The 21,235-nt window shown below is 37.1% G+C and overlaps 1 protein-coding gene across 5 annotated transcripts in view; it reads left to right on the forward strand.

Annotated features, from left to right (window-relative positions):
• Positions 1-21,235, forward strand: part of GLRA2 (glycine receptor alpha 2) — a 277,815-nt gene that overhangs the window by 107,273 nt on the left and 149,307 nt on the right. For all 5 annotated transcript variants that reach the window (XM_027835397.1, XM_027835398.1, XM_027835399.1 and 2 more), the window contains 3 exons: positions 7,287-7,369; positions 12,985-13,122; positions 16,191-16,405. In XM_027835397.1, the coding sequence (XP_027691198.1) occupies positions 7,287-7,369; positions 12,985-13,122; positions 16,191-16,405 (436 nt within the window). The remainder of the gene's footprint in view (positions 1-7,286; positions 7,370-12,984; positions 13,123-16,190; positions 16,406-21,235) is intronic.

Here is a 21,235-nt window from a genome sequence, read left to right on the forward strand (position 1 = left end):
GGGGCCATCTCCAGTCATCCTGATCTACATCTTGTCATGGATCCAGATGGGAGGAGGAGGAGAAAGGGAGGCTGGTGACTTTGTACAGTGTTCTCTCACTGAAATCCAATTCACTTGCAAGTCATGGTATCACCTTTCTGATATCATGGTCCTTATTGAGAATGAAGGACAAACAACAACAACACCAATTTTTAAAGAAACATATCATTTGGCCAAACTGTTCACTTTTCATATGAGTCAAAGTATTCAACAAGTTGGTGTGTGTTAGTCTTATTCTGTATACCTTTAGAACTGTGATTTTTATTTAATTTCCTAATTGCCCCTAGGCTAATTCCATTTATGAGCCAGCTAGATTAAAATGGCATCCTTTTCTAATGTTTGATGCAAACTGTCAAATCTCACTAGTATCTAATGATAGCATAGGAACCTGGAAAATATTTCAAGATTGCAGCCATGAAATAGATTCAGGAAGCCTAGATATTAGCTCAGCCTTACTTGAAGGTGGGGCAGATGAAGATGGTGTGATATCATATTGATATTTCCTATGGTAGGAAATGCTTCCCAGTATAAAAGTTTCTTTCTCACTTACTCTAATATCTATAATTCCCAAGCTAAGCAAAGATAGGGAAGCTGAAAAAGTATTGTTGCTTTATTAAGGCTTTGAGCTCCCACACTTAGGCTGAACTATCATAGGGCAAATTCTCTTGAAAGATAAAACATTTAAACCATTAATCACTCATATCTTAACATGAGTTAGTTTTACATCTTTTCTTGAGAAGAGGTTTTGATAGGAAGAAGACACTAGGTGACTGAAAGGGAAGAAAAAGGCGTACCACTAACAAGATCATGGACACAGAATAGATATAAACCCAGAACTGGGAAATCGAGAGTGCTGAAGATATTTGTTTCCACAGTTTGATCTAGGGCTGTATACTACTAAGATGGATCATTGCCAATAGATTTTAGCTTACTCCCAACTGTAAGTAATTATATGAGCTCATGATCTGATAGACTTGGTTGGGTCAGAAAAAGACAAAGTATGCCATGTCCTCCATCAGGCCACCATAGTTTCAAGGGGCTAGGAGTAGGAATGGGGGCACCTTAAAAGAAAGGTCAAAGCTTTAAAAAGATAGGAAAACTGTTGGCTATTAGTACCTCAGGATCCACCTGATCCCACTCAGGATCTACCACTATTCTCTTCTCCCACAACTACTTCCAGGGGCCAAATTTCTGATCTGACAGCTGGTTTTTAGATTCAGGCACTCTCCAGAATCCCTGGTACCAATCCATCTGAGCTTTAAATTAAAATTTGCTCCCCTCCAGATTGGAACTTCACCCCCTCCATTTATACAGATTACCCTTCCCTACATAATCATTGGCTCATACATCTCTTTGGAATTGTCACATCTTGTACATTTCTCAGAAGAGAGGCAGTTGGTTCAGTGGTTTGAGTCTACATTAGAGCCTAGAAGATCTGTATTCAAATCCTGCTTCTGCTATACATACATACATATATGTGTGTGTGTGTGTGTGTATATATGTATTATCTATGTCACTTTGAGCAAGTTACCTGACTTCTTAATGTTATAGTCAAGACTAAAAAGATAAATTACAGATTAATTATCTATGTTAATGAGGGGATTTTCCCACTGGGAGTTTCTTTCATTGATAAAATCATAGGTGCTTACAAAAAAAAAATGAAATGTTAACAGTAGTGTGTGGTGGCATAGGGTAAGTATTTCTATACTGATTAGATATTATGTGACCCATCCAAGGAAGAATTGGTATGTAGCAGGTTTTCTGATTACCTTAAGTCCAAGCTCCAAGGTTCCCTAAAGTCATCTTCCTTGTCCCATCACTGGTCCTACTGAATATTTTCCATACACATAGAGTGCTCAGAGGCAGTGTAGAATAGTGGATAGAGAGATGACCTGATTTCAAGTCCCGCTTCTGATATCCGCTAGTTTTGTGAACCAGGGCAAATCATTTAATGTCTTCAAGCTCTAGGAAGCTTTCTGTGACTATAAACTGAGAACTTACAGACCTGCATTGGCTGAGGGAGTTTCTTTCAATCCCTATTCTTATCTTTATAGGTTGCTGAACATCTTCCCCACCAAAGAGCCAATAGCTATGATTCCACAGATTCTACTTGAAGGCCCAGTGATATTCCTTGCCTTCCTGTCCTAATGAAGACAGGTTGCTGCAACTATTTAAATCAAGCCTTAAAAATAGTACATTCTTGGGACTTGCTTTAGGCAAATACATTGCTCATTAAAATTTTTATCTTTCCATCATTAAATTTTTCTCTTCTTCAAATGGCTTTTTTTTGCATAAAATATTTAACTGGTTATGAGCGTTCTCATGTTGTATTATTAGTTTCTTAGCTTATAATTGACACACCCATTCATCACTGGAATCTTTAGAATTCCTTTGTGAGTCAGGGAATATTTTTTTTATCAGTTGTAACAATGAATAACTAATTGAAATTGCTTAGATGATAGCTGCAACATATAACAGTCCCTTCCCCCCCTGAGGACCCCACTGCAATTTGTCTAAATTAAACAGATGTTGTTTGAATTAGTTTCCCCTTTTGTACTTAGGGGGTCATAAGAATCTTGCCTTCCTGAATGTAGAAGGTTATGGAAATCTGCCACTGTCTCCCTCCTGCATTCTCTCCATCTGGGTTTGGACTGGAATAGAGAAATGAATGGTATAGTAAAAAGACCACTAGCTAGAAATCAGCATGTTTCCAGGCAGAAATTAGGTAGAGCTTGTTTCAGGTCTACCATTCAGTATTTACATAACCACGGGCAAGTCACCTTTACTCTTTGGAGCTCAGTTTTTTGTTTTATCTGTAAAATGAGGCTAAAGTCTACATTATCTCTAAGGCCCCTTTTAGTTGGAATACTCTATAATTCTATGAAAAAAAGGACTTCTAGCTTCCACCAATCCATGCAGGTAAAAGATGCTGGCAAGGTATATCCTCCTATCAGCATCAATGAATGGTTGACAATTGCACAATTCACAGAATTAAGGCCTGGATGCAGTAATTTGCTTAGCTCAATAAAGCTTGCCTTTCCTTTAGGTAAAGAAAGAGTCCAATCAATCACTCAATCAATTAGTCATCAGGTCTTTATTGAGGGCCAACTCACACCCTTGTGGTGTGATTTCAGGGGGCATCTGGAAGGCCCTTCCATTCATTAGACAGTATCTGAGATTTACTATCAGAACACCATCATTAGGTTAGGGTGTTTTTTCCCATTAAAAAGTTCTATGAGCTATCACCAGTCATCTACCCCTTGATGTGAATGAGAACAGATTTTAATAAGGAGAGAATATAAGTCTGTAGGATGCCCTGAGTCAGAGGTATAGAAGTACTAAGATGGTATATTCCATCTTCCTCCCCTCTATCATTGCACAGGCTGTCCACTAGGCCTGGGATGCACCCCTTCCTCATCCCAGCCTCTTAGAACCCCAAGTTTCTTTTTTTTACAATATATGGAATAAAACAAGCATTTCCATAGCATAGTAGAATAATAAAAAGATGATTGCATATGAAACTTCAAATCATTATATACATATATAATGTATATAATGTATATAATATACAAACATATATACCTTTTAAATATATAATAGTTACCATATAAATTTCTTTTTTTCCCTTTTTTTTTCTTCTCCCCACTCTGCCCTAGATATGGTTACCATTAGACACAAATACATATGTGTGTATGTATACATAAATAGATGTATGTGTATATATATATGTAAAATCATTTTATATACATACTTCTATTCATCAGTACTTTCTCTAGAGGCCGATAATGTCTTCCTTCATGTGTTCTTTTTAGTTAATTTGAGTATTTATAGTAGTCAAGATGACTTATTCACTCAAAGTTGTTCTTAAAATAGTATTGCTGTTACTGTATACAATATTTTCTTGGTTTTTCTCACTTTGCACTTCATTATTTCATGCAAGCCTATCCATATTTTTCTAAGATCATTAAATTCATCATTTCTTTTAGCATATTATCATTAAAATTATTAATTCTACAGTCACCAGGTTATAAACCACAACTTGTTCAGCCATTTGTGGTGGCAAGCAATTTGAAATTGTGGGGATGCCCAAGTTTACTTACAAGCTTAGCTTAAGCTTTACCTTATGCATGAGGCTTTTCCTGATTCCCCCAGCAACTAATGCCCCCTCTTTCCAATGGTCATGTATTTATTTTGGATATATCTGTATGGACACAAGTTGTATCCTCTGATAGAATGAAAGCTCCTTGAGGACAGGGGTGGTTTCATTTTTTGTCCTTATGTTTCTACTACCTTTTCATAGTGCCTGCACTTAGTCTTTGCTTAATAGAAGCTTGTTGAATGATTCAAGACTGAGCCACAAGGTAATGTTGGAAGATGCCACATTGCTGAAGTAGAGCACATGGTGCCATGGGATCCTCTGGAAAAGATGGAAGCCTAAGCTATTCATGAAATTGCTTATAAATGCCTCATTTGGTACTTCTGCTATATCTCTGTAACAAATGTTCACTGTTAATATAGCTTTAGCACTTAAAAAAATTACATTTTAAAAAACACATAATAGGTTTTTTCCCCTATAAATGTGAAGTCTAAAGCCCAAGTCTCCACAGGTGCATGGTAAGCCAGAGATAATAAATTGTACCCTGTTCCGTGTTTTCAATGAATAGATTCTAATTTCCATTTGTACCTCAGATGACATGATTTGTTAAAGGCATTTTTTAACCTCCCAGCCTTTGCTATTAGCAACCATTTAGTTGCAAGTGCAAAGACTTCTTATGGAGGAAATCAGAAGAAGCAAAAATGGAAGTAAAAAGGGCTGTATCAACTGAAGTCTTAGCTGATTTTTAAAAGTAGCCAGGCAAAGATGGAATTTTATGTATTAAGTTTTTTTTTTCTCAGTGAGTGGCTACCTTGCTGGTAATACTTTTGACCTAAATAAGTCTTAAGTCTGGATGCCTGGACTATTGTCATTCAAGTATGAAGAACATAAATAACTGGGGGTTGAGGGGAGAGAATAGAGAGAGCAGGCAAGCCTCTTATTTTATGAATGAAAGTTAAAATTCCTATTCAGAAAAAAAAAATCAAACTGTGCAAGCCTAATGTGAGAAGCAGGTTTTTGTTTGTTTTCATTTCTGCTTCTAGTTACATTATTTCTTCAGTAGGGAAAATGCAGTTGAATTATATTTGGGGGGGAATAAATTCTTAGGAACTATTTTTCAATTTTTCAAATAAATCAGACACAAGCTCTGGTATCATTAACTGTAATTCATTTCAAACTAAGGAAGAATTCAAAAGCTATGTGAAGGAGGAGCTTTTCAGTGCCGAGAAATTGTAGTTTATCTCCAAACAGGCAAAACAGCTCTGGTAATGTCAGTGAAAAAGAGATTAAAACATATTCCTTGATATTCTCTCTTTCTCCCATTTTAGCAAAGACACATATACACACATACTTAACACACACACACCAAATTATTGATGTTTGCATGAATTTTATTCATTGATTATCTTTCTTAAAATTAATTTCATATATCTCCCTAATTTTCCCTTTAAAAATCCCAGTTGGAGGAAGAAACAAAACTACCTAAAGTTTCTATCTTACTGAAAGTTTACCAAGAGTTTTCCATAGTTTTGTCTAATTTTAGAATTCAGATTATTTGTCTATCATATCTACGTCATCAATAATGGCTAAATTCCAAGGCTAAACCACAAGTCAATTTACCCCATAATATACCCGATATAATGTATGTTTGCAATAAAAATGTGTGTAACAATACTAGTAATTAGACAAAATAGGCAAACAATACAACTGAATAGAAAAGGTTGTTTATTTGTAATGCTTGTGTGGGAGGAAAAAGTTTTCATTAGAGGAAGAGGAAGTGGATGGGTACTTTAGTAGAAATGATGGAGGAAGTTCCAGGAAGTTTCAATGGCTTTATGAACTGTTGGCACTGGTGCCTTACAAACTCCATTTTTTTTCTCCAAACCCTTTCTTTTGTTTTCTGTGATGCAGGTGTATCACTGGCATCATTCTTACATTCATCTTTATTTGAGGATTAAGATCATTAGAAGTGCTCAGAGGTAGAGTAAAAATAAATAAGGAATAAGAGAAAAGAGGGTATATAGGGAAGAGAAAGAGTAACCAAAGTGATATCCATAAAAGTTGGGAATGAAAAGTGAAGAGATAACATTAAGCTGTGAGAGGCGTACCATGGAACCGTAGAAATCAAAGTTTTAGATTTGGACCTTAAAGACCATCTACATCCAATCTCCTAGTTAATAAGATGAAGAAACCAAGGTATAAGGGAGGTAAAATGATTTGACTGAGGTCTCACAATAGCAAAGCTGGGATGAGGAACTATCTTCAGGCTTCTTACACCATTTTTTTTTCCTTCACCACAAAACAAAATGGGGATTCTGTGCAAAATTATCCTGAAGGGAAAGAAGTGTCCTTTGATGGCACAGAAGGTGCTATGTACCCAAAGCAACTTGAAATGAGTTGGGGGTATGTAAAAATGAGGAAGCAATGCATTGAGTTAGGATTAATGGGGGAGGAGGACATAGTATAAGACTGCATAATATGACAGAGTATGTTTTAAATTAGACACTCATTTGAGGAGTACTCATTCAAGTATATACTACTTTTACAGAAAAAAAAATATTGTATCAGTGTTGAAATGTCAGCCTAGAAAACTCACCATTAATGTTTGTAGGATACCATGTGCAGTCATAATGGAGCTAAGCTTGACTGCATTTGACAGCAGGGTATCTGCAGGCTGACACCAACTTCGCTGTACCAGAAGTTCTGGTTACTTTAGAGCTGATAGCCATTGATAAGAAACCACCCACCCACCTATAATTAGAAGATTGTTGAATCTGACCTTTGAAAGGGAGACAGGCAAGATTGGCCTTCTGTTTGACATTCATCTGTAGGAGTAGGGACCAACTGTTTTCCTTATGTAGTTCTTTGTGGTTGTCTCTGATTCAAGAATGAAATTTAGGCCAGTGCCAGCCAAGAAAGAGAAGAAAGTTGGAGGAATGAGAGAAAATGGGATAGAGGAAAAATAAGTGGATATCCACTGTATCTAAAATTTACTTGTCCTATTGTCTACTTGAAAAAAATAAAGAAAATCTGTCCTAAGTAAACCTTATTAGCCTTTACGATGCTACTTTACTTAATATAAATATGTTTTTGTTTATTTAGAACCAAATTCAATAGACTTAATGATTTTGTTCTTTTCTCCCCTTCTTAGGCTTACTTTAACCTTGTCTTGTCCAATGGACTTGAAGAACTTCCCCATGGATGTCCAGACTTGTACAATGCAACTGGAGAGCTGTAAGAACTTTCATGAAACAAGTATTTTTTTTCATCAATGTCCTGCTTCTTTTTCCCTTCCATTCCCATTGAGAGGAACTCATCAATAAGCTTTACTTATCTACTAGCTAAGAAATCTCTTTCCATGAAATCAGACATTCTTAAACTAGGGTCCATAGACTCAAAGTATCTGTGCAGAGATTTCAAAGAGCCCATGAACTTCGATGGGAAAAAAAAGAAACAAAGATTTTACATATAACATAAAACATTTATTTTCACTAATATTTAATTAAATTTTAGCATGTCCTTCATTTATGAATGTAAGCAATAAAATATTATGTTTGGAGAGTCTCACTATCAGGCTGGAAACGGTGATAAATTTTTAGGCTCAACAACTCTCAAAGACAAAGCATGTCTCCAATTTTGTGAAGGCTGATCTCCTCTAGTCAACAAGTCAAGTCAATAAGCATTTATTACACATTTGTTATATGTCAAATATGGGGGTGAGCGGAGGTACCCACCCAGGGTTGTTATAGAAAAAGAAGTCAGGAGTGGAGGCCAGAGAGGAATAAAGGCATGAACCTAGATGGTTCAGGTCACTAAAGGAGCTTGCAAAAGGAATTGATCAATGAAAAGAGGGTACAAAGTGATCTTTTAGGGTGAGAAGGCTACCGAATCATAGTAGATAAAGAAGTCTGAAGAATCAAGAGTAGAGAACAGAGAGGAATCAGGGGGTGACACCAGTGAAATCACAGACACTTAAGTAATGTACATACTCATAAATTCAAAAGATCGGAGATTTAGAGCTGGAAGAGACCTTAGTGACCATAGAGTCCATCCGCCCCCCTTTTCCGGGTGAAGAAACTAAAGTGTAAAGAGACTAAATGATTGCTCAGGGTTATACAGCTAGTAAGTGTCTGAGGCAGGATTGAATTCAGTTCTTCTGAATCCAAATCTGGTTTCCTATCCATTATGCCATCTATCTCCTGTAGAACAGAGTTCTAAAGCTTCTTCTGGAACTCAGGAACAAACAAAACGACCCCATTCTGCACCATATCCAACACAGTGTGGATAAAGAAGAGCTTGCCATCATTTACAAAGTAGAGTGTGAATTTGTTTCCCTCTGGATGTCCAACTACACCCCAACAGTCCTGGGCTTGCCTTTCTTCCAAGTAACCAAGTGCAAAATCATTCCTCTCCCAGTGGGTCTGCTTTCAGTGGGGCATACAAAGGAAAGTAATTTGATTATCTGATTAAACAAATTTACAGAAAGGTGAGAATGACTAATGTATGTAATGTTCCCAGGAGTTATTAACATTTTAAAAGAGGAACTTATTGCACAAAACATCTCCCCCTCCTAATTAGAGATTTCTTTTGTTTAATAAATACAAAAGGCACTTGGAGGGAAGACAGCCTGGTGTGGTGCTTGTGAGGTTGGGATAGGGTAGAGCAGAAGTGGAGAAGCATGAGGCAGAGATGCTAAGGGGTGAGGGAGAAAGGGCCATTCCAGGAGCTGGGAAAGGATTCAGAACAGAAACAACTAGGGCACCCAAGACACTTCTTGCTTACTTTGCCACTTTGATGAGGATCCATACCCTCAAAATCATTTTGCCATGTTGTCATTGGCATACATGCCTTCAGGTAGCTAATGCTTGAGACTGAGAATGGAATTTCGAGCCAAGAGCCCTGGATTTTCTTTTTGCTCTCTCCCCAGTGTGTTGTGCTAGTTTGTGAATCAGAGATAGTAATGGATACTGAAGACCTCACTGGGATTTGGGGCAGTTTAATAATAGAGTGAATATGAAGCACATTGAACTTCTTCATTTGACAAACAATAATTAAAGGGGCGGGGACCATTATTATAAAGAACAGTGGCACAGTTCCTTTGCAGCTAAGTGATGCAGTGGATACAGTCTTTGCCTGAAATCAGGAAGTGCAAACCTCAGATTCTTGCTAGTTATGTGACCCTGGACAAGTCGCTTTAACCACTCTGCCTCCACTTCCTCATCTGTAAATTGGGATAATAATAGCACCTCCCTTCTAAGGTTATGATGAAGATCCAATGAGAAAATTTTGTAAAGTGCTTTGCAAACCTTAAAGCAAAATATAAATGCTACATATCATTAAGTGTTAGCTAGCTTCTGATTATTCTATAATGTAATAGACTTTCCCATTAAACATATTACCAAAATGTACACACATACACATGTACATACACACACACAGTGGAAAAGTCAGTTTTAAAGGTGAAGCTAGTCACAAAGTGAGCTTTAATTTCATGACAGACTATATTTATTCCTGTCAATATTATATTGCCTATGACCTGCTTCGTAGTCAGGAGACCTAGGCTTTTGAGTAGGAGACCTACTCAACTACTTACTTGGAGGGAGAAAGCCCTGTTTGCAGTATGGCTTAAATACATCTACATTAAAGAATCAGCTTAACTATATTTAGAGAGTCTCACCATAGGCTGGAAATGGGGTGATAAATTGTTTTGGAACAACAATACTCAAAGACAAATATATGACCTAGAAAGACTGTTGTTTAGTCATTTTTCAATTGTATTCAACTCTTTGTGACCCCATTTAGGGTCTTCTCTCTTCAGCTCATTTTATAGATGAGGAAACTGAAGCAAACAAGGTTAAGTGACTTGCCCAGGATCACACAGCTAATAGGTGTCTGATGCTGGATTTGAACTTGGGAAGATGAATCTTCCTGACTCCAGGCCCATCAGTATATCCACTGCTCCTGTGCTTTTGTGAAGGTTGATCCCACTCGTGTCAACAAAGGTCTATGTAGTCAAAGCTATGGTTTTTCCAAAAGCAATGTTCAGCTGTTAGAGTTGGACTATCTACAAGGAAAGCTGAGAGCAACAGAATCTGTGCTTTTGAATTGTGATGCTAGAGAAGACTTTTGAGAGTCCTTTGGATAGCAAGGAGGACAGATCAGTCAAGACTTAAATTAATTCAGGCACTTCACTGGAAGGTCAAATACTAAGTTGAAGCTTAAATACTTTGGCCTCATAATGAGATGAGACTCATTGGAAAAGACCTTGAAGTTAGGAAATATTGAAGGTGAAAGAAAAAGGGGATGGCAGTGGATGAGATGAATAATGTCATGGAAGCAACGAACATGAGCTTGAACAAACTTTGGGACATAGTAGAGGATAGAAGGGCCTGGCAAACTATGGTCCATGAGGTCACAAAGAGTCAGCAAAACTGAATGACTGTGGGGGCAGCTAGGTGGTGCAGTGGATAGAGCACCGGCCCTGAAGTCAGAAGGACCTGAGTTCAAATGTGGCCTCAAAGCAGACACTTGTCACTAACAAGCTGTGTGACCCTGGGCAAGTCACTTAACCCCAATTGCCTAAAAAAAAAGAAAGAAAGAAAAAAAAACTGAACGACTGAACAACAACAAAAACCCCACACTAGTCACCAAGTCAAGTCAATAAGCATTCATTAAACATTTATAGATCACTTCCTCTCTTAGTCTCCTAGTTTACCAAATGAGAAAAGTGGTGAGGCAGAGATAAATAATCTATGGAGTCCCTTTTAGCTCTAGTAACTTATGATCCTCTTGCCCTTAATTTTTTTTTTTTGAAGGGGAAGTAAGTACTCAGATCTGTGGTTTCCCTGGGTAGGGAACTTATAATGAAAAACTTCTACTAATGCAAATTGGCACCTTCTTTGTAAAAATAGTCTTAGAGAGTTGTCTACCCTTTGAAAAGACAGTCCAGGATTTTTATTTCCTGCATAATCTCCTTCCTCTATTTTTCTTTTATTATTTTAATTATTTATTATTTTATTTTATTATTAAAATTATTATTTTAATTATTATTTTAATGTTTTGGAAACATTAAATGTAGCTGACAAAAGAGATTTTTCTTAAGGGCTTGGAAAAAAGAGCACAGCTTTTGGAGTCTGAGGATTGGGGTTCACATGCTGGCTTTGCAACATATTCTGTGTCACTTTGGGCAAATCACTTCTCTGGGTCTAAATTTACCCATTTGTAAAATGAGGTGGTTGGAGTAGTTAATCCTTAAGGCCCCTTACACCTCTAAATCTTTCTGTCCTCCCTCCTACACGTTATGCCCAATGGTTATAACCCAATGTTATCTCTACACAGAGGCTGACCATTCTGATTCTTCACCCAAAGCTTTTTAGACAGGGACTAAGACAAAGGAAAGGTGCCCTACTAGGACAGATAGATTCCAATTAACTTTGTCATTGATTTCTGTGTAATTCTCACTGACGTGTTGTCCTACAGTAATTTTGTTGAAAATAATGAGTGTGCTGTAGGTAAGAGCTGACCTGTCTAAACCTCTCCATTGCATATTTCCCCACTCGATCTCTGTGTTCATTCTTGCATAAAAATAACAGAAACAGAAAGGAAAAGCAATACAGGGGAAAACAGTAGTCTTCACTTCTGGAATGTGATGGTTTGGCTTATGCATACCTGACAGATAATTCATTGTTTATCTATGCAACAAAAATAGAGAAACTTTTATTACTGAGCTGGCAATGATTCTTTCTGATGACTCAGGAGTGATATGACATAGGATCTCATGGGGTCTGACACTTGCTTTTCTCCATAGGCATCCTAATAAGTATGATGAATCATGCTTTATTTGCATATTCTGTTCATTTATCTGCCAAGTATTTTCCTCATTAGATGAAGTTATTAGGATTTAATTGTAATAACTTGTAGCACAAAGGTTTGTTGCAGGCAAAGCTCACAGACCCTAGGAATGGAGGCAAATGTGCAGTGGGAATATTTAGATAGATCTCTGATGGCAAACTCATCCAAAAAGAGAAATTAAAGATTATCTTTCACCTGGAAGATTATGGAACTATCATGCTATTAAACAGACAGTCATTTAAAATGCTTGTTGCTATTACAAATCATTTTAATGATATATCACAAATAAAATCAAAGGACTTTGTTTCTTTTGATGGAATTTAAGATTTAAAGAGCAAGGATGGATGGACATTTGGTTAATTCTGCTTTATTATCACATAGAGTGAAGTCTGGAAACTAGCTTTCAGTCTTTCATTTTAATTTCACTGGTTATGATAAACATTTAGGTTTCAATTATATAGATTACTCCCCACCACATATAATATACATACATACACACACACACACATATATACATATGTTTGTATATGTATATATATATGTGTGTGTATATAGATATAGATAGATATATATATATGGATAAAAAACTGGCCTTAGAGTCAGAAAAATCTGGTATCAAATCAGACAGATGAACAGTTTAGGAAACTCTAATTGTTAAATCATCTGTAACTTATAATCTTAGAGATCAGCTTGGTAAACTGAGAGTTTTAGTGGCTTGTCCATGAATATGCAGCCAGTATGTGCCAAAGTTGGGACCTGAACCCAGTCTTCCCTGACTCCAAGGCTAGCCCTTTACCCACTACATCACATTGCCTTTTCATGATTACATACCTTTTTATAGTTCCTTAATGAATCTTTCTTCCAGATTCATTGAGAAGTCCTCCCTCAGACATTTCTGTTTTATTTTGTTTGTTTTTTCCCATCCCATTCATTAAAGTTTTACACTTTCTGGAAAGTGTCTGTCCATTGTACTGACCAAGGTGATTTATTTACTCCAGTTGGCTACACTATGAATGACCTGATATTTGAGTGGCTAAGCGATGGCCCAGTACAAGTGGCTGAGGGTTTAACCTTACCTCAGTTTATTTTGAAAGAAGAGAAGGAACTCGGATACTGCACAAAGCATTACAACACTGGTGAGTACTCTTTCACTTGTTGAACTTAGGCTGTTGGGTTTTGTTTTTTTCACATAGCTGAAGAAATAAAGTAATCCCTGTTTTCCATATAGTGTCTGTAATTTAAGTTATTTCTCATTAGGTTACTTAATATTCATTGAATGGGCATATATACATAATACTAAATTGCAATGTACAAGCAAATTTAAAACACAAACTCCTTGTGACCTCTAGAACATGTTGTGAGAGATAGCCTCCCTGTGATTCGTTTTGGATGTGATCAATGTGCAGAGTCTTAAACTAAGTCTTCAAAGGCAAAATAACCAAATAGAATTTCTCCTGAAGAATACAGTTCCTTGAACATAGTAAGCACTTAACAGAGTCTCATTTTATCCATATCTATCTATTATCTATCTATCTATCATTTCTCTCTCTCTGCCTCTCTGTCTTTCTCTCTGCCTCTTTGTCTCTCTCTGTCTCTGTCTCTCTCTCTCTGTCTCTGTCTGTCTGTCTGTCTCTCTCTCTGTCTCTCTCTCTCTCTCCCCCCCCTACCCTCTTCTCTTGTCCTCTCTTCCCCTCCCTTCTCTCTTCTCTTCTTCTCCTCTCCTTTCCCCTACCCTCCTCTGTCTCTCTGTCTCTTCTCTCTCTGTCTGGCTGTGTCTCTCTGTCTCTCTCAACAGAGAGGTGAAGTGACTTAAAAAAACTATATGTGATTTCATGGGTTTAAGGTCCAGCTGGAAAGAATGGATGCAGAGACTAAATTTTATGCATAGGGAGCAAAGCTAGAACTTAGTCTTCATGGAGTCCATCCCTGGCATCTACTGTTGTCACTGGCATGCTGGGTGAAATTACACATGAGGGTTAGCACTCTCTGCCTTGGTAAAATAGGGTATAATAACTCGCTTGTTTGTAAACCCAGAAATAGAGACATCCTGCTTTCCAGTGCTTCACAGTAATAGGAGCTTGGATAAGATTCAGCTGGCTAAAATTCAGCTGGCTCCAAGGACATAACCTGGAAGGGGAATGAAATAGTGATGATAGGCATGGGGGACAATATTGGACATGACAAAAACAGGTTCTTCTATATTTGTACCTGAATGACTGTGGCCATCTAGTGAAAGATGGCTATCTCCCCTTTGAAGACTTAGCTCTTAAGTCTGTGCATTGATCGTACCCCAAGTGAATTACAGGAAGGCTATCTATTCAGGATGCCTTGCACAGGTGCAGTGCTGAGTAGTTTATCTGCTAAGCGCAGTAGATCATGAAGGCATATGCAAGCTATCAAGGTCACACAGCTAGTTGATGGATGTCATGCGATTAGAACAAAGGCGTCCTGACTCATGATTCAGTGTACGTGCAGCTACAACACTCTCTGCCTGCCTGTGCATCTCTCTTGATGCTGTCAGAGATTGGTAAGCATTTCCCTTCTCTGTTTTTGGTGGAGTAACCAGTTCAGTGGTATCAATTAAATGGTCAGTACCATGGATAACCTTAAGAAAGTCGGGTACTTGTTTCTAGTGTAGAACACCGGACTTCTCCATAGGCTATTATTATCTTCTGTTACATCCAGATTTCTTATCTGGTCACCTTCTTAAGTCTCCAGACGCAGTAGTTTAACCAAGAATTATTTATTTTTAATCTCTGATGAACCTTGCGATATGGAAAGGCATGATTATTAAAGCTTTAATCATATCTAAGGGAGGCAGCCCAGTATAATAGATGAAGGACTGGGCCTTACTGGGTTCAAGACTTGTATTTTCACTGGTTGTTCCTCATGCCTAGAATTCTCTCCCTCTTCATTTCTACCTCCTTGGCTTCCCTGGATTCCCTCAAGTTTCAGATAAAATTGAATCTTCTACCAGAAGCTTTTCCTGGTTCCTCCCTAATTCTAGTGCATTCCTTCTGCTTCATTATCTCCAATTTATCCCATACATATCTTGTTTGTACATAGTTGTTGTCATATTGCCTCCCCAATTAAATTGTGAGCTCTTTGAGAGTGGGGATTGTCTTGTGCTTTTTGTATATTCAGAACTCAGTATAATGCCTGATGAATAATAGGTATTTTTATATAATATTTTATTTTTCCCCCAATGACATGTCAAAAACAATTTTTTAACATTTTTTTTAGGTTTTGAGTTCTAAATCCTATCCTTCCCTTCTTCCCTCACTCCCCCTCCCCACCCTGAGATGGTAAGCAATCACATATAGGTTATACATGTGCAAACATGTAAAACATTTCCGTATTAGTAAGACTAATAGATATTTAATAAATATTTATTGACATATTGACTGACTGGATATTTAATCATGGGTAGGTCACTTAACATTTCTGACTCTCCATTCTTCGCCACCACCACCACCACCTGTTTTCAGTCTTTGTTTTCCTGAATGTAAGCTCCTTGTGGTCAAGGATTGCCTCTCTTTTTCCTCGTATTTCTATCCTCAGAACTTAGCATAGTATCTGGAACATAGTAGGTGCTTAATAAATGCTTTTTGGTAGCCTGCCTGCTCCCAGGAAACTCTCTATCACTATAATCAGTGATGAGAGATTCTGCAGGGCATTCATATACCACTAAAATTTCCAAGTTCCTCAAGCATACTCTTGCTCACCCTGACCCTTCCAAAAAAATCATTTCTATAAATCAAAGTTATAGAAGCCAAATAGTCAGTTTATGATAACCTCAAAAACAGCACTTTTTAAAAAAAAAATTCAAGCCAACAAGAAAAGATTTTAATTAAAACTTAATTAACTGAAATAATTGGTGGTACACTTCTTTATTCTAGGATTCTCTGTTTCCTCATCTATAAAATGAAATAAAAGAACTCAATGGCACTAAATTTATGATTTTATGATCTTGTAATATACTATTATCACTTTCATTACAATAAGTAAGGAGAAGTCCGCTGAACATTTTTGTAGGTGGTTAATTGTTTTCTGTATCCTTATCTGTCTTTATCTTTATTCATACACATATTCACATCTATATCTATATCCATATCTATATCTATATATCTATAAGCAAAGATTATTTATTGGAATAAAAATGAAATATGAGGTGAATTCTACAAAATAAATTCTGTATCTACAGGAAAATTTACTTGCATTGAAGTCAAATTTCACCTGGAGCGCCAAATGGGATACTATTTGATCCAGATGTATATTCCTAGCCTGTTGATAGTCATTTTGTCCTGGGTTTCATTTTGGATCAACATGGATGCAGCACCAGCCAGAGTGGCCTTGGGCATCACCACAGTTTTGACAATGACAACCCAAAGTTCTGGTTCCAGAGCCTCACTGCCAAAGGTAAGAAGTTTGCTTGGTTGTATGAGTCCAGTTTCATCAGAGTTCTTTTCTATTGGAAGAATCTATGTGGAAATAAATATATGCTTATTTAAACAAGCAGGAGATAAATATTGTGTTTGAATGTACTTAAAGTAGGGATAGTGGAAACAGCATGTTTGAAGATAAAACCATTTGGGTTCATCAAATTCAGATACACACGGCAAAGGGGGTAATTAGGATCAGGAAATTACTTAAGGAAGTTATTGAAGGTTCCCCTAATTTTCGTATTTGTTGTTCTTCAATCATTTGAGTGGTCCAAGGAAACTGCAGGGAATTTGTGTAGACTAGATATGACTTAGGCACAAAAATTCTGTAAGCACAAATTGGGTTGACTATTCTGACTTACCAAGCCATGTACCTATATAGAAATTGGAATTATGGTCCTGAACTTTGAATGAGATGTTCTCATTGATAAACAGTGTAAAAGAATGAATATGTAGTATTATGATGCTATAGCCTACCTGTTTAAAATAGCATGAGCTAATATGTTAAATGTTTCTCACAGATTTAGTGCTTTATCTTGTCAGTTAGCTAAAGGAACCATTTAAGTGGTGGATTTTCAGGCATCATGACAAGTCAAGGGGGTGGAGAGGAGATTATTTGTAGCACAGGTGGACCTTTTGGTAACTTTCAAAAATAATGTGTTGATGGCTCATTCTTCTGCTCCCATGTAGGATAAGTCATGTTTGTGGGGTTGCATATGTACATTTGCATGTGGATGTACATAGGAGTATGCTTAAAATGAGACATAATGAGCATAAAGTTGAATGTATGAATCACCTAGAAATTCCTAATGATCAGTTTTGAATTAGAGTGTTTCCTAAAAACTCAAGGAAAGAACAGAGTAAACCTATGTTGGTCTATCTCCTGAACAGAAGACATTGAGTCATTAGCAAACATTTTCCCAAATTATTTATTAAATTTAGAGTTGAGTGTATATTGGAACATGTGGATGGGACAGCATTTCCAGTCCTTAGTCACAGAGAAGTCACTGAAATCTCACCCCACATCTTGACTGCTTTAAGATCATGTTCAAACAGGTTGCATTATCTTAAAGATAAAATTCAAACCAAACCATAGCAATGGTGCAACAGTCTTTCTTACTTAGCAAAGATGATTTATTGGACAAGCAGACAGATACAGCATGAGTTTATATTCCTAAAATGCCTTGTAAAACTTAGTGCTAGAGCAGCTAAGTGGTGCAGTGGATAGAGCACTGGCCCTGGAATCAGGAGGATCTGAGTTCAAATCTGGCCTCAGACACTTGACACTTACTAGCTGGGTGACCCTGGGCAAGTCACTTAACCCCATTGCCTAGCCAAAAAAAAAAAATTAAAAAAAAAACTTAGTCCTGCAAAAATGTCAGTGATGATGGTGGTAATGTTAGTGATAATAATGATAACAATGATGATATTGATAATGGCGATGTTAAATAAATTAAAAACTGTTAAAGAGCCTACTATGGACCAGGAACTATGCTAAGATACAAAGGTAAAAATGATAAAGTATTGGCCCTCAAGGAGTTTACATTCTAGTGGAGGGGCAGACATAGAGGAGTAATGGACAGGGAAAGTAGTTTTTGTCTGGGTAGCAACAAGCCCCAACAAGGATGGGGCAGTAGATGAATGGGAGGACAGATATCAAAATGTCCCCAGATTCTGACATGGATAGTTGTAAAGCATAATCTGGGATATCTGGTTGTAGTCTTTTAGGAGAATTTGCCCTTGTTCACTGACCAATCAACCTCTGTCCCAGGGTAGAACTTCAAGCTGAGAAAGTTAACTGATATAGGGAGGGGGGAGTATGGTCTCTGGACCAAATAGGCCTATTTTGGGTGCAGAGTGGGAGCAATGGCAAGACAGATAACAATGTTGTTATAAGCTATCCAGGATGGATGATGAAAATGATGATGATGATGATGATGATGATGATGATGATGATGATGATGATGTAGAGGGAAGGATTGTGAATACAAGAAACATAGTTATCCGAAGCTACCAGTTTACTTATGCTTCAGTTTTACATACTCTTCAAATCCAACAACTCCAGCAAATTATATATGTATAGATGATATAGATGTAACACCTGTTATGTATGAGACACTGTGCTGGACTCAGAAGATACAAAGGAAAAATTAAACAGTCCGTGACCACAAGGATCTTTTATTCTACTGGGAGGATGCAACATGAGTATAGAGTAGTCAACAGAAAGTAATTTGAAGTGGGATGGAGAAACAAAAACTAGAGGATGGGAAATATCAGAGATGACTTCTTAGAGGAGGTGGCACCTTACTGGTCTTGAAGGATGGTAAGAATTCAGAGAATTAGAGGTGAAAAGGGGTACAGTCCAGGTGTAGGGGATATCCCCTGTAAAGGTTTGGATACAAAAACTAAAATACTGAGTTTGGGGAATGGCTATAGTCTAGTTTGGCTAGAGTAGACCATGAAATATAAAATGGAATAATTTTATGAAATAAATCTGGAAAAGATAGATTGCAGCTAGTTTGAGTGAGATTTTCCGTGTTAATCTAAGAAGTCTAGGTTCTATCAAATGAATAGAAACCCTATACAAACTTTTGTTTACCTAATGAAAGAACATATGGGGATTTTTTTTTTGAGGAGAGAGGGTATTTTTGTTCTCATGGGAATTTATATTACCAGTGATACCAACCACCCCCACCATCTCTGCCCCCAACCTGGTTGCATCATTAGAAAAATCACTTCTCATCTGGCAAAAAATAAGAATTCACTCTGAGCCTATTTATTTGTTTGTTTGTTAATTACTATTCATCTGTTCTGTTTCTTTCTTATAGTATCCCATGGGTAAACACACGATTTAAATTTGATGGATAGCTGAAGTATAAATCAATGTAATTTTAAATCTTGAATCAGAGAACATTAAACCTCTGGTTACTCATTGCTATTAAAAGAACAACAATTTATTTTCAGATAGAGAACTGGAATATTTTCATTTGTTACTCCTACTTTTTGCTAATGCCACTTTTATGAAAAATATTATAATAGTCAAATCACCATTATTATGTTAGTCCAAACCATCAATATTATAATAGTCAAACCACCCAACAATCTGTATACATCCAGATAACATTGTACTTTATCAGTTCTGTATATTAGACTATCACTGACTCATGAGCAAGTTATCTGTTTTGTAGGGTAACCATAGTTATTTCAGTCTTCATCCCTGTTTCCACCCAGTCTGAGCCCTCAATAGCAGAGCTATCAGGTTTTATATTAAGGTCTAATTGAGAGAGAGGGAGAGGGAGAGAAAGAAAGGGAGAGACAGAGAGACAGAGACAGAGAAAGAGAGAGAGAGAGAGAGAGAGAGAGAGACAGAGAGAGACAGAGAGAGAGGCATTCACACATGCATGTATGCATGAATGTATGTCTGTGTATGTATTTGATTGTTCTCCAAGTTCCATTCCTGACTCTCCGGACTTTCTCTCCCAACCCATTGTGACCTCCTGACCCTGGAAGTTCACTTTGCCCCCTAACTACCTCACATTGGAAGTACACTCCATTCCTGTGTCCCTTTTCTCTGATTTGTCAGTTTCTCACAGAAGATTCATTTTAAAGAAAGTGCCCAAGCCAGTCCTGTCTTTATTCCTCTCTGGACATTCTCCATCATGCTCCCACATGGCTACTTTCTTCCTTGTATGTGTTGTTTTCCCCTTTTAGAATGTAAGCTCCTTAGGGATGCATAGGGACTATCTTTCTTCTGTTTGTATTTATATTCCCAGCACTTAGCACTGTGCCTGACACATAGAAAGTATGCTTAGTAAATGCTTGTTGATTTCTTAATTTGACTTGGCATAAATGTACTGCATTCTAAAGATGTTAATACAAAGAATAGTCCAAGGTCTGGAAACTAAATCATATGACAGCTGCTAGATAACACAGTGGATAGAGCCCTGGATCTGCAGTCAGGAAGACATAAGTTCAAATATGGCCTCAGAAACTTGTTTGCCTCAGTTTTCTCTTCGGTGAAATGGGGGTAATAATAACAGCTACCCTCCAGGGTTATTGTGAAGATCAAATGAGATGACTGTAAAGTGCTCAGCACAGTGACTGGCACATAGTAAAAGCTATACAAATGTTAGCTATTATTACCATTGTTATTATCTTACACTTCAGTTCCCATAATAAGTATTTGTAAAATCAAAACAAATCTCAAAAAAGCATAAAAATAAATACCGTTTGTGTTCCAGTATTTGTTGTAGACAAAGAGATGGACAAATTCTATGAAGAACTAGATAAGGCCCTCCAAACTGGATAAGCATATGCTTTCATATTCAGTAACTTGGATACTGAGCACTGGGTTACTGGAAAATGTCTAGAAAATATGACTTAGGTATGAGGAATAAGAAAGACCAAAGACCTGTAGACTACACAGACATTTATACTTATATATCATGGATATGTTTTTTTTATAAAAAAAAAATCATATAATCTTAGGTTCATAGTCCAATGAATCAGAGATTTAAAGCTCAAAGGGTCATCAGAAGCCATCTAATCCAATCACCTAATATTATAAGTTTGGAAACTAAGGTTAAGTGACCTGCCTAAGGCTTCACAGGTAATGAGCATTTCATTTGAACCCAGGTGACACTTTAGTGAGTGGTCTTTCCAATGTACCCTAACAAAGGAGAGGACTCTGAATTTATCAAGTGTTGAAAAACATCACCAAAAAAAAATGAAATTCATCGCATTTTATCTTACAGGAAATGAGGGGATTCATTCCTGAATCAAATTCTTTTAGACAAACTATTGACTT

This window comes from Vombatus ursinus, unplaced genomic scaffold, assembly GCF_900497805.2.
Source record: "Vombatus ursinus unplaced genomic scaffold, bare-nosed wombat genome assembly UNPS02014814.1, whole genome shotgun sequence".
NCBI lineage: Eukaryota > Metazoa > Chordata > Mammalia > Diprotodontia > Vombatidae > Vombatus > Vombatus ursinus.